The following is a 13,008-nucleotide window of genomic DNA, read 5'->3' on the forward strand; positions in this document are numbered from 1 at the left end:
AGTTAAGGGATAATCAAAGTTATTACAATTTACTGTGAGGGGAACATGAATTACCTCATGAAAAGCCAGGGGAACTCCACAGTCACAAGTATTCATAATCAGGGGATGCTAAAACGAATTTGTGGTGGACCTACAGACTGACAGACAGTGTCATGTCGATAGCATGACTAGAAAAGGAAAACCTAGAATAGGTTATAATAAACAGACAAAACAATATATGCGAAAAATATTTATTAATCAGTTAGTTCAAATATGACTAAAAAGGTCATGGCTGTGCACAGCATCAGAACAAAACACATTACGATTAGATTATGTTACACCCAAATGCTGATACATATTACAGAAACAATAGGAACTGTAAAGACACTAAAGTGCAGGCAAAATACTCCATATGTCAGTCAGGACATATTGCACATACAGACACAGTAGTGGTGCAGGCTGCATTCAGCTTTTTCTAGACAGAGAATTAAAGTTTTATTAAATCAAATGGTTGAAATGTTGATTAATACGATAGGCATGAACTTGGGTGGAGTCCACTGCATTTACAGAGTCTGACAAGATGTTACAGGAAACTGTGACTAATATCAAACTTTCCCGCACAAAGGCACTTCTCAAAATAGAAATAAAAAAGGCCCAGCATAAACCACAGAACAAAAACAAACATTTCTGGTGGAAATATATACTGTTTGTATCATGAGATGAGACACAACAGAGCTAAGTTTTGTTTGGTAGTTTTCATATGTCACTGTCTTTACTTCTCGGTTCACTGTATTTGTTGTTTGTATTATTTGTTTTATGAGGAAAACTCCACCCATCCAGTACTAGTATGTAGCAATAGGCAGCTTAAAATAAAACCCAAAATCTTGGGTCAGTTATGAAACCTATGTAATGTCTAATATGAGACCTCCACTGTTTATGAGGCAAAGCCATGTGCCTTTTTTTGGGTCACATATGGCCAAAATGCAGCAAAATCATTAAAAAGTACAAAGTTGAGCTACTTTTTATTGAAAAGTGAAGATTGCTTTGGTTCATTTTTGGTAAGTGCATAAACTGAGAGTGCACAACAGGATTTCTTATGAATAATCTTACTGTGTGTGTCCCATTTGCACTCTCCTCCTTTCTTTTAAAAATGATTGTAAACAGAGTTTGACCCAGCTCTGTCCTGAACAACCAGTCATAGTATACTTTTTTCAGTACCTTTTGTCCTGGATTGTACAATTCTAAAAGGACATTTTCTGTGGTAATAACCAGAGTTAACAGCAGCATTTAGGAAATTAAACTGCCCGACCATCCTCATGCTATGGTAGTGGAGGCATCACAGTAATAAATGCTGTTACCCGCTGGTTTTAAGGCACTGTGGAGCAACTCATGGAATGGGACAAGCTGACCTGGACCAGTACAACATGTGACGTACAATGTTAACCCTAGTTTGTATAAAGTGCCCATTTTTCCATTTAACAACACAGAAAGGAGTGTTAGAAAAACATCATTAACTCAAAGATAACCATTTCTGTCTGTCTGTGTTTTTATAACTCTTAAACTGCTTTAAAAATCTTCCACCCTGATTCCTTTACTTTAAATATCAGCAGCAATAATGCATGCTGATGGTCCACCACACACAATTTAAACGCAAAGTGAAAAACTGGAGCGTCTATGCTCCCGGCAAAAACAAGCAAGATCATATTAAATCATATTAGGAAATTATTATTTTAAGCCTTAACAACAAATGACCACTGTAAACCATAAATCAAGTCGTACGGCTGCTTATCAGAGGTAGCTCAATGATTTGTGAGAAGCCAGCAACCAAATTTCTTGCAGATTCACATTTATATTAAGGCACTTAAATCTGGTTGTGAACTTGTGAAAGATTTTTTTAAACCAGCAGAGGAACACAGAAGAGGAAGGAGCAATTAACCATGGGGTCATATTACATTTTACGGTATTGTCTTATGTGAGTTTCAATTTACTTGGTGTACCCGTTTCCATGTTGACTGACTTTTCTAATCCGTTTAGTGACTTCCTACATTTCCCAGAATTACATTCTAAACTGTAAGGCCATTACTATTGGATTAGAGCACATACAGAAGGCTAAATATGTGCTTGCGTGTTTTTAAAGTTTTGGTCAAGGTTTTTCTCTCCAGACATCTCTGTTTGTTACCCACTGAGTTTTACCCCTCTGCTCTGCATGCAGGAGTGCGTGTCCTGGTGGGCGCTCCTCTGACAGGCCGGCTGGTTCTTCTCCCAGTGGCAGATAGCATCGGTGTAATTGACTATGAACTTGTCCATCCAGGTAAGGGGCAGAGGGAACAGCACTGCTCCCTCAAAGAAGCCCAGGTGGCCTCCATGTTGAGTCAGGGCAAACATCACATTGGGCATCTTTTCTACAGATAGAAGTGGAAGTAAAGATGATTGACTGTCTTTTTTAAATATTATTCAGCATTCATTATTCATTTACCATTAAAGTATGGCTAACACCACATTTAGATTCTGTGTAAAGTTTCAGTTCACGAACTAGATCTGTCAGCCTCTAGACAAACACATCATATTGACCTAAGTGCACAAAACTGAAGAAAAAAAGTCCAGAATCTAAGGCTAGTCCAGTCGCCCTTGACTTAGTCCTCCCAGATATGCTATTACTTCATACAGTTGATATGGCAAACTTGTTAGCATACAGTGCACATGTGAAAGATTACAGAGCAATATTATCATTCATTTGAAGTCGTGTTTCTGGCCACCTGATGAATGTACGTCCAATATTCTCTCTCCTTTCAGCTCCTGTTTTGCTCTCCCCAATCTCCTGTGGGATTATCTGGCTCTTTCACTGCTTAATGCTCTGCTATGTTCACCAGCTAGTCACCAACAGTGTCTGACTGCCGTTTGGTACTGAGCAAAATCGCAAAAACAGATAATGCTGGTTAAAACTTTACAGGAGAAACACTGAGAAGTTGTAACCTTTTGCACTTCATTGTGTCACTTTGTTTGTGTCACTGGTTTTTCTGGTCGAGCATCTTCAACCAGATGGTAATTAAAGGTGCCGTGATCTTGTAAACCTATTGGTAAGTCAGTGGCCAAGATGCTCAATTTCCACACAGAAATCCTCTTTTCCTTTCTGTTACTCTACACCACCTGCACACTCCTTCCTGTTTATATGTGTGTGTGCACCTACAAACAAACCATTAAAGTGTATGTCTGTACACTCCAATTCAACTAGATATTGAGGGTTACTCTATGAGGTCAGTACTGTGTCTCTAATTCTTATCCAAGTGTTGCACACAATATTAAATATTATCACTTCACAATCTAGTGGCTTTCCTTTCTATGTGAGATGTATACATCATATGACACAGTTCAGACTTAATTACAACTGAGTAATGAAGAGAAAAGGTTTTCGGTGTTTTTGTTTCTTTGAAGTAGAAGACAAGTTTAGATTTTCACTTGTCAATGTTTAACTCATTACACACACTGATTTACACACACAGGTGCCAATGCATGTGATCTACTGAGGCAAGGCCAGGCAGCAGGCTGAGCACACACACACCACTCTATATATATAATCCAACAGCCCAGACAGATCACATGGCCCTGAAAAATTCAACAAGACTGTCTGTGCTGGGCGGTGTTGAGCAGATAGTGTTAACACTTAAAGACTCCGGCTCCAGTATCAAGCCCCAGAGGAAGGACAACAGGTTAATTGGTTCTACACTAGTCTGAGGACATCACTGTGAGGACAATGTTTTACTGTTGTAGTCGTCGTTCTCTAGGAAACACGTAAAGCAAACAAAATATGAGCCGTTACAACAACAATTTAGTTAACCCTCCGCATTTTGCTGCATAATTAGATATGTAGAGGAGGGGATTACCTTTCATACTGACATGTGACTGTGGGAATGATTGTTTTCTCATAAATAGATGTACATTATTGTTTTATTATATGTTTTTTTAATGTGTGACCTATTATCTGATTGTTCCACTAAAACAGTTTTAAAAGTTATTTTACATTCTTTTTCTCTTAATCACAACATTCTGCCAAACATGTAGGTTTCGCTAAGATGACTTAGCGAAACCTAAGGATTAGCCTAATTAATTTTGTAAAAAAAAATTTGTATCAAACAGAGTCAGTTTCCACTGCAGCCACTAATACTGAAAAATGTACAGCGTGCAGCTATGGCAGGCCTACTTTTAATCCATTTGGATACAACACCTGAAATATATGTAGATATTGCTGATGTCACTCTACATCATGACCAATGTGATATATTATAGCTCACACCACCATTACATAAAACCCCAAATCCTTCTAATAATCTACCACTGTTGAATGAATTTTGTTTATTAACACAAACCTGCAAGTGTGCGTGGAATAGCCAGTAGTGACTGATGAATTAGTGGGTCGTCTGAGGAGTTTACCAGGAGGAGAGGCACAGTGACCTGGAAATTAAACATAAGTTTGTTTCTGAATGACTTTGTAAGGCCTGGTTACACACTGAGCAGCAGCAGTAGTAATAGTAGTATTACAAGTAGAAGATTTTTTAATAGTGGGTTAGTCAGTGTAGTACTGCAGCTGTAGAGGAAATATAGTATTGAGTATTGTCTCATTTGTGGTCTGATGAACAGCAAATTCATCAAATTCAGTGCCCCATATTGCTATTTTCCAAGATAAGTTAAATGTTATCAAGCATACTGGCAAGAGGACGAGGCAATGCAGGTTCACAGCACTTGGTGTAAGAACATTTTTCCGGTGAAACAGAAACAGGTTGTGGTAATGAAAAGGACAAAAAGTTGTGGCTATTTGTCATAAATCGGGAGAAATACAGGAGAATTGTGACCCCAGGAGGAAACAGGGACAGGGCAATGAAAATTATGTGGGTTGGCAAATATGCAGCGGGAAGTAAGAAGAAAGTGGGCTTTTAGAGAAGGGGGCCTTGAAGAGACTCTGGGGGCTGAACGGCTTGCTTCAGACAGAGGATGAACAAATGGGCGGGATAAAGGACCAGTATAAGATAAATAAATAAAGATTTTTTTTAAACTATGAATCATGCAAAGCTACTCTGATTTAGTCCCAGAATAGAAATATACAGCTGGAAAATAGCAGAATATGTCCCCTTTAAGTGTGGAGTTAGAGCTGGCAGGAAATGAGCTTATTCCGGTATCAAGGCTGAAGACTGACTTAAAATGACAATTTGTGGTTTTAGGGGAGTTGTTTGGTTGTCAGGCAACCAGTAGAAACACTGTACAGAAACTTGATTGTCAAAAAGCAGTTACACACCATGTAAGTTCCTCTAAAACCAACTACCTTTTCTTTTAAATAAACAAGAAACAATGAGTTACCAGTGAGCATTAGCTACACTAATTGCCTCCCAGTCCTGTCTCCATGCTAAGACATGAGAGTGGTATGCATTTTCTCATCTAACTCCCAGAAAGGAAGCAAATAAGAATGTCAAACTGCTCCTGTAACTTTAACCTGACCTGTTATCTGACCTGGATGTCAAAGCTGTAGTTACAGTACAGTAGCATTAATAAGAGAAACAAGAGTAATACTGGGCTTAGCACCATTAGTCCTGATATTTGTAATAGTAGAAGTTAATCTAATAAAAAGTAGTATCAGCAGAGGTAAAAGCAGCAGTAGGACACACTCACGTTGTCGATGTAGTGCACACAACTCTCCTTCTCATAGTACTCCTTCAAGGAACTGTAGCCGTGAAATTTTCTGCAGTACAAATGGTGTGATAACATCAGTAACAGAGATAAGGGCTATAGACTCTGGAGCAGCTATTAGCCGCTGAATCAAAATCTAAATCCACGTGAAGTTCACCTCATGATGCTGTCATCAATCTGCATCAGAGATGTGGCTGCACACAGTCTGCTCATGTCTGCTTCACCAATGTTGCTCAAGCTCATGCCAAGCAAAGTGCTCCTGTTGAACAATACAATAAAAGGTATGTTGACAAATCAGGGCAGGAAGTGAAGTCTTTGTTTGCCTGAAAAACCCTAAAACCCGTCTGACAATGTCAAACATTTTTTCTAATGCAGTCAGTCAAGAAAATATCCTATGGATGTTTATCTTAGCGTTTCCACTAACTTTCTTACTGCAGAAATCCACTGCAACAATTACTGTTGAGAAAAAACTCAATATATCTTATCTTGTTGCTTTCTGACAATCCCACCAGAATAAAGCAATGCTGCAGTTTAATTACGATGAATGACACTGTAATTTTCACTCGAACACATCTGTATCTGTGTGTGTGTTTCTCCACCTGTGTGACAGGATAATCTTCTTCATGTTATCTGCCAACACGAAGTTGTAGAACCTTCGGCACTGATCCCACTGAAGGAATGTTTCCTGGGCCCTACACACACGTTGGAAAAAGAAAAAACACCCAGCCACTTTTAAGACACTGTAGCATCAAAACAAAGCTTCAAGGCTTTTTAGGATAAAATATAATATATATTCACTCAGTCAACAAGGGTTTGACAGAAGTTCTGTTTCAGAACTGGGGCTGCAAGTGAAGCACCACCACGGTATCCTAATCTATGTATTTTCATTCATATCCAGTTTTGGTTCTGTTCATTTGTAAATCCTTCATTCTACCAACCTGAGGGCGCTGTATCCCTGACAGACGGTGACACAGCAGAGTACTCGGTCCTGGTTGGATTTGTTCTCACCCAGGAACTTACAGACGATGTTTCCCCCCAGACTGAAGCCAACAACCACCAGCATTGTCTCGGGAAAAGCTTGTTTGATGTAGCCCACCATGGCTGCAAACTCCCAGGTACAACCTGAAAAAAGAGAGACACTTTTACAACTGTGTAGTAGTGATAAATACGAAGTATGACATTAGATAAGATGGTTAAATCATTTTATTAAATTGTGTTTTTATGTAAAGGCTCTGATACTGCAGTCCCATTGCAGTGAAGATCTTCTAGACTTCCCCTGTTCATTGTCTCTACACAACTTAGCTTTTCTCAGTGTGTTGCTATGTTGCAACTTTGACTGCACTTCCACAGGACTGAAAACGTACGTCCCATTTTAATTTGCTTTGTTTCGCCTCCCATAGTTTTGGTTTCCCCTATTTCTTGTCTCAGGAATAAGATTTGATTTGCCAAAATGCTCCAACTTCACATTATGACACATTATCAAAGCTCTTGTTTTTGTGCAATTAGTCAAATGTGCAAAATCAAAAATGCAATGAAGTGAACTTCCCCACTATGGATTAGGCTACAGTGTACGATCATGAATGTGTGTTATTCCCTCGTTACCGTAGGTGAACATGCGCGGTGAGGTGAGCTCTACGTTGGGCAGGGCTCCCAGGTGGTTGAGGACGGCACAGCGGTAACCCTGCTGCTGAGAGTAATCCACAAAGGTCCGAATGTAGTTCTTCTCGCTGTGGTTACCGATCCCAGGGCAGATTACCATGGTAATGTCATCTGACATACACACAAACAGACAGACCACATGCACAAACATACAAAGTGGAGTCATGTGTGGGAGTAAATGTGGATGTCATGAGTGTGTGTGTTTGTGTTGATTTAATTGGCTGAAATGCATGCCATTTTTGCTCCAGGGAGTTCATTAGTGATCTTCAAGCATACTGTAGCATGAGCTGCTTGTACTCACAATCCAAACAAGCACATAAAACTCAGGAGAGACAGGCAAAAACATCTCAACAAAACAATAACTATTGAAGCCTTCATCAAAAATAAACTTTAAAAGTATGACAGACAGTAGTAAATCCAAAGCTAACTGCTTTACCAGATATACTAGTATATGCTTCTCACCTCCTGTGCTGTGATCACCACGTGCTTCAAACAGGTCAAAGGTCGATGTGGCCCCGTCCTGCATTGTGAGGAACTTGCGGACTCCGCATGGCGTTGGAGTGTTGACACGTCCCATCTTGCCATACAGGGCCGTCTGGAGATGACCACTCTTACCCCACAGCAAGGGAGGAATGTATCTGAAAAGAAGGATCCATGTTAGATAACACAGCCGTAACATCTAGCCTGAAGATGTTTCAGGACAGTCTTAGCAAAGATTATGACACTACAGACAAGCACACACACCACTCCAACCATAGGAGGTGGCAGACAAATCTCCAGGCACCGCCAGTCATTTAACTGACCATCCCAGCCAGCTTTGTTGTATTTGAACTCTGAGCTAGAGAAGATTGCTTCTTTGTGGTTGACATTTTCATATTCCCAAAGAATGTAACTCTCTAGAGTTATTCCCATGTACTTGTTAATGTAGTATCACTTTGTGGGTCTCAAGCCACCAAGATTCAGCATAACTTTAAAATGAAGTACTGTGTTAAGCGATCGAGTTCACAGGTTGTACTCTATGAGCAAGGCAATGTTCAGCTCATCCGTGTACATATAAAAGGTTTGTTTGGTATAAAGAGAAATAACTGGGCATTAACCTTAGCTTTAGCATTAAAGGGGGACTCCATCAATTTAACACATCAAAGTCTGTTTGTATTAAGCCTTTTGTGGCTCCAGAGGAAGCCAATCAAAATCTGATAACGTGCCTCAAGTGATGTCACTTGAGTCAGCGTTTGTTGGGACACTGGGACAATTTTGAAAATGAAAAAGATCTGCAGGTGTGGAGTTAGAAAGAAGTGAGCTCACCAGACCTCTGTAGCTTGCTCATCATCTCTGCTTGAGTCTAGCGGCTCAAGGCTACATTAGCCGCTACTAGCATAACACACCAAAATCCCCAACCTTAACTGTCAGCGGTCAAGTTGGGTTGTGGGTAATGTAGGCGACAGATTTTGATGAGGATAAAGAATGCGTAGAATTAAAAAGAGGATCTCTCTCTCAGAGGTCCTGCTGCATTAATTTTGATTGGAGTACAACAATGTTATAGGAGCGCAAAGCTACATTGGTGGAATACATGACAATACTTTTCTATGAACCTCTAGCTTTTAGAAAATTGCAGTCAGGTCACTGGTGGAATAGAAAGATACATTTTACTCACTGATTGGATCCCTCTGACAGTCACCAAAAAACTGTCCTATCCATTCTTCAGATATAAGGCAGCTCATATAGTCAGCACACCAACTGAGTTCCTCAACTTCTAACCTCTCTGCATACATAATTTTCTGTTTCTGTTAAATTCTGTATTCACTTTTTTTCTCCACTTGTTTTAACTTTGAAAATGAAATTAAATCCTTGTTGAGTAACAAGCTCTCAGTGTTTAAATTTGAATTCCAGTCCATCTCTCTGAGGTCACATCAAAGTCACAAAGATCATGTCTGAGTCATTAAAGTCCACATTCTCAGTTACTCAGATGTCAGATGTTCTGTTACTTCTTTTAACAAAAGTCTTTTTAAAAAAAAGCCATGTAATTGAATCTCACTGTATGTGGTCTTCTTCAATCTCAATCTCAGTCCCACGCACTGTGAGTTATCCCCTTTCTGTCAGTGGTTGTAAGATAGACGTGTATTTGTAGGATTATATTGTTAGCTAACCAGATGATCAGGTAGAAATTAAGAAAATACCAAGAAGATGTGACAGCTGTATCAGTGATCAAGATCCAAATCACCAATGCAGAAGTCATCCAAAGTCTTTAAAAGTGCGACTAGATAATAATAAACACTCACTCTTTGGTCAGCATCGGACAGGATTTGAGCAGGTAGCGGCTGAGCGGTGTATCCTGGTAGATGATCTCTGGTGCTGCCGTGGGACTCTTCAGATTCAGACAGCGGACAATGACATAGAGGACAGTTGCCACTGCTGCCAGCTTCATGCCATCAAACATGGCGGGCAGCTCCGTGCCGAAGGTGTGCATGTCACTATCCTCGAGGGGGGTCATTGTGGACACAGGAGAGGACCTATACACAACATGTTAGGAAGACATTTAACTTATTTAGAGCTTCCAGCTGGTTGGATGTTATTTAGACAGTATTTTGAATTAATGTTAGAATTATCAAAGTTACTAAGACTGGAAAATAAAACAGACTAATAAAAACAGACTTAGACCAATAGTGTATTTCTCTTTCCCCTTGATTATTATAAAATATTAGATAAATATCATATATCAACCAGCCAGACCTGTTATCTACTGCTGCCATTTTGTAGATTACTACCTGACAAAATCCAAATAAAACAATTCTTTTATTTTTCTAAATTTTTATTCATTTATGACAGAGTCAACTACTGTAACTACATGGGCAAAACAGAGGAAGCAACATTCTCCACTCATTGCCCTTCCCTTAAATCTCTTAAAGTTCTTTAGGGCGTTACCAGCCGCTACCAACCAGGAGCAAAGGTCTTCTGAATTCACAAATAGGTAGGATGAGAAATCACACCTTATCTTAAACACACTGATGTTTAGGGCTCCGCCTTCACCTGCATTTGTGCTGTAGTTCCTCTCTTGAGCTGCTAGCCCTGAAAATATGACTCTAGTCTGATGTCAGTGAGAAGTTTTACTTTCTCATGTTAGTTTGAAGACTGTCAGAGTCTCTGATCCTGCAAACTGTCCTTCTGCAGCAGACCTGCAATGTCTGGCAAAAATGCATATTTATATTGGCTCTTGGCACTAAAAGTCAGGTACTGGATGCTTCACTTCAAAAGTACTGATACTGACCATTGGCCAACTCTAACATTTATCAATTCCTTATAGACACTTGTCAGAGATGCCCTATATTATACTATATGCCTTATATTTGAACAGTTCTAACCCACCTTGTTGTCTGACTTTGGAGAAAATACAGTGGTTGTGGTCCCTCCTTTTCTGAACCCAACGTCTGATGGCGCTCGCTCAGTGCTGGAAACACACACAGTTAAGCCAACTTGTACCAACTTACTGGATTCATTGTCTCAACAAAAACATAAATAAACAAAACACTACATCAACAAAAACCTGAAAAACCACTGTGTCATTTGCCATTATACTACAATGCATTCATAATGCATGAAGGACAAAACCGGAACAACAAAAACTAGAACAGGTTAGAATAAAATATAAAAACCAGCAAGCTGTGTTTCCGGTTAACTTAAATAAGAGCAAGTCACAAGTGGCCCTGGTCTCAGTTTCTTGCTCTTTTGTTTAGTCACTCAGGTAAAAGAATTCCTTAAAGGGAGTAGAGGTGAAGCTAAAGGCTTAAACAAACACTACGCGGACATTAACTGAAGTAGATCATTAAAAAAGTAAAGAGAGAACATTTCCGGTCTTACCATCGTGCTTTTTTGGAGTCTGTGCTGGTTCTGGTCAGATCCACCCGGAGTTGAGCTCCGTCTCAGTCTGGACACCGTCTGTTTACAACCGAGGAGCTGACTGACCAGCAGGGAATGCGGGGGTGCATTCAAGTCCTCTTAAAAGCTCCGATATTTGGACATACAAGTTGTAAAATCGCTAACAATAATAAAAACAGCTGATTCTTTACATGACTTTAGCGCTTACATGTTAGTCATATGCACACGTAAGTTATCATAGCTTCTGTATAAATTTAAACCCCTTGTTTTGAGCCATACACTTTTTTTTTAATTTAGTCGCAGTCTCCGAATAGCCGATGTGTGTAAAATCCCATAGACCAGGAAGCCAGCATAACAAACAGCGGTGTAGCTTACTTCCTACTTCAGGGAAACAAACAGTCGCCAAATTTACATTAACGGTAATGCAGTGGTCATTGGACAGATCCACGACAGCCTTCTGCAAGACAACTGTAGGCCATAACATTTTGTAACGACTCACAGACGTCACACAGAATAGGCCAACATTTAAGAGAAAATATTGGCATAAACTCCCACAATACTCTAATAGCCGAGATTTAGGATAGTATAGCTGATTGTATTCACATTAACTTACTATCAGTTCTGCCACAAACAGTTTATTGTACATATAAATATGATAGTTGGACCGTAGGCTATACCACAAGTGATTAGAAATACAGGTAGGTGCTTTAATAGGAAGTAGCAGTGCAACAGCAATAGATTTATTTATTATTTTATTTTTTTTTGCATGCTTAAAGAGGTTTTTAATTCTTGTAAACAGATATTAGTGATTAGTCAGTTCACTGTCCCTTGATCAGTCGACAGCCCCTCTGTCATCATTAACCGCTGGAGGGCGCCATCCACTAAAATAGGCCCACAGTAAGTGGTAGCTACTTAGTTGTAATTCATAGTGACCTAATCATGCTTTTAATATATTCTTTACTGATAATTGTGTAGTATTGTTTAAAAACGGATTATAAATGTATTATAATATTATAAATATAATATATTTATTAAAATATAAGTCTTGTTTGTTTATGTCACAGTTTGCTCCTCAGTCCCTCTCTTCAGCCACACTCTCTCGTCTCCAGACTTCTGCATTGCTTTCTGTCAATGTCTATTGCCTCTGCTCACTTCTCTCCAGACCTGCCGTCCTCAAGCAGTCCACCAGATGCCCTCAGGGCTTCTGTTGGACTGCACCTGAAAGCCCCACCCTGAAAGCCCCACCCATCTACACACATGTTTCCACTTGTCTTATCAGCCCTGCAGATACTTAACCAGCTCATTCCCACATACCCTGCCAGTTTATCCTTGTTTCCTTGTTACTTTTTGCTTTTGTATTCTAGCTTTTATTATCTGGACCTGTATCTGCTTACCTGTAACTTCTTGTAACTTTGCTTCAGTCATCCTGCCTCCTCTCTTTGCATTTGGGTCTTTTCCTTGTTGCCCAGTTTTAACAGTTTATGACATAGTTACAATGGATTCATGTGAGAATATGGAATTATAAAGAAACATTTTTACAGATCAGGAACATACAAACACATCACATTGTTTTATAGCAATTTACCACATTTGCCAAACCACTAACCACTATATTTCAGAATTAGTGAAAATGTGTGAAGAATCCCACAATAAAACAACTATGAAATGAAGTGAAAATATGGAGAAGGTGGTTAGGTTGCGTTGGCTTCTTATATATTTTAATTAATTCTATTTTACAAATACAGCCACATGGATTTGAAAGAAATAAAGTCACACAAACTAATAAACATTCATTTAAGTGAGTTGATGGGCACTCATTTT

At 39.4% G+C, this 13,008-nt stretch overlaps 1 protein-coding gene across 1 annotated transcript; it reads right to left on the minus strand.

Moving 5' to 3' along the window:
- Positions 1–216: 216 nt before the first annotated feature.
- abhd2b (abhydrolase domain containing 2, acylglycerol lipase b) lies at positions 217–11,267 on the minus strand. The gene is made up of 11 exons (XM_046037816.1): positions 11,170–11,267; positions 10,678–10,759; positions 9,594–9,824; positions 7,777–7,952; positions 7,258–7,425; positions 6,594–6,777; positions 6,255–6,347; positions 5,813–5,914; positions 5,638–5,707; positions 4,344–4,428; positions 217–2,381 (listed from the first exon to the last, which is right to left on the minus strand). The coding sequence occupies exons 3-11, from the start codon at positions 9,803–9,805 to the stop codon at positions 2,155–2,157; spliced, it is 1,317 nt and encodes a 438-aa protein (XP_045893772.1). The 5' UTR covers positions 9,806–9,824; positions 10,678–10,759; positions 11,170–11,267; the 3' UTR covers positions 217–2,154.
- Between the last annotated feature and the right edge of the window lie 1,741 nt (positions 11,268–13,008).

This window comes from Micropterus dolomieu, linkage group LG22 (assembly GCF_021292245.1).
Source record: "Micropterus dolomieu isolate WLL.071019.BEF.003 ecotype Adirondacks linkage group LG22, ASM2129224v1, whole genome shotgun sequence".
In the NCBI taxonomy this organism is placed as follows: Eukaryota; Metazoa; Chordata; class Actinopteri; order Centrarchiformes; family Centrarchidae; genus Micropterus; species Micropterus dolomieu.

Coding starts and splice junctions, on each gene's coding strand:
- abhd2b (XM_046037816.1), bottom strand. CDS start 9,805: ATGACCCCCCTCGAGGATAGTGACATGCACACCTTCGGCACGGAGCTG. Junction 6,348..6,593: donor CAGGGATACAGCGCCCTCAG/GTTGGTAGAATG, acceptor ACGTGTGTGTAG/GGCCCAGGAAACATTCCTTC. Junction 5,915..6,254: donor AAGATTATCCTGTCACACAG/GTGGAGAAACAC, acceptor ATTGTTCAACAG/GAGCACTTTGCTTGGCATGA.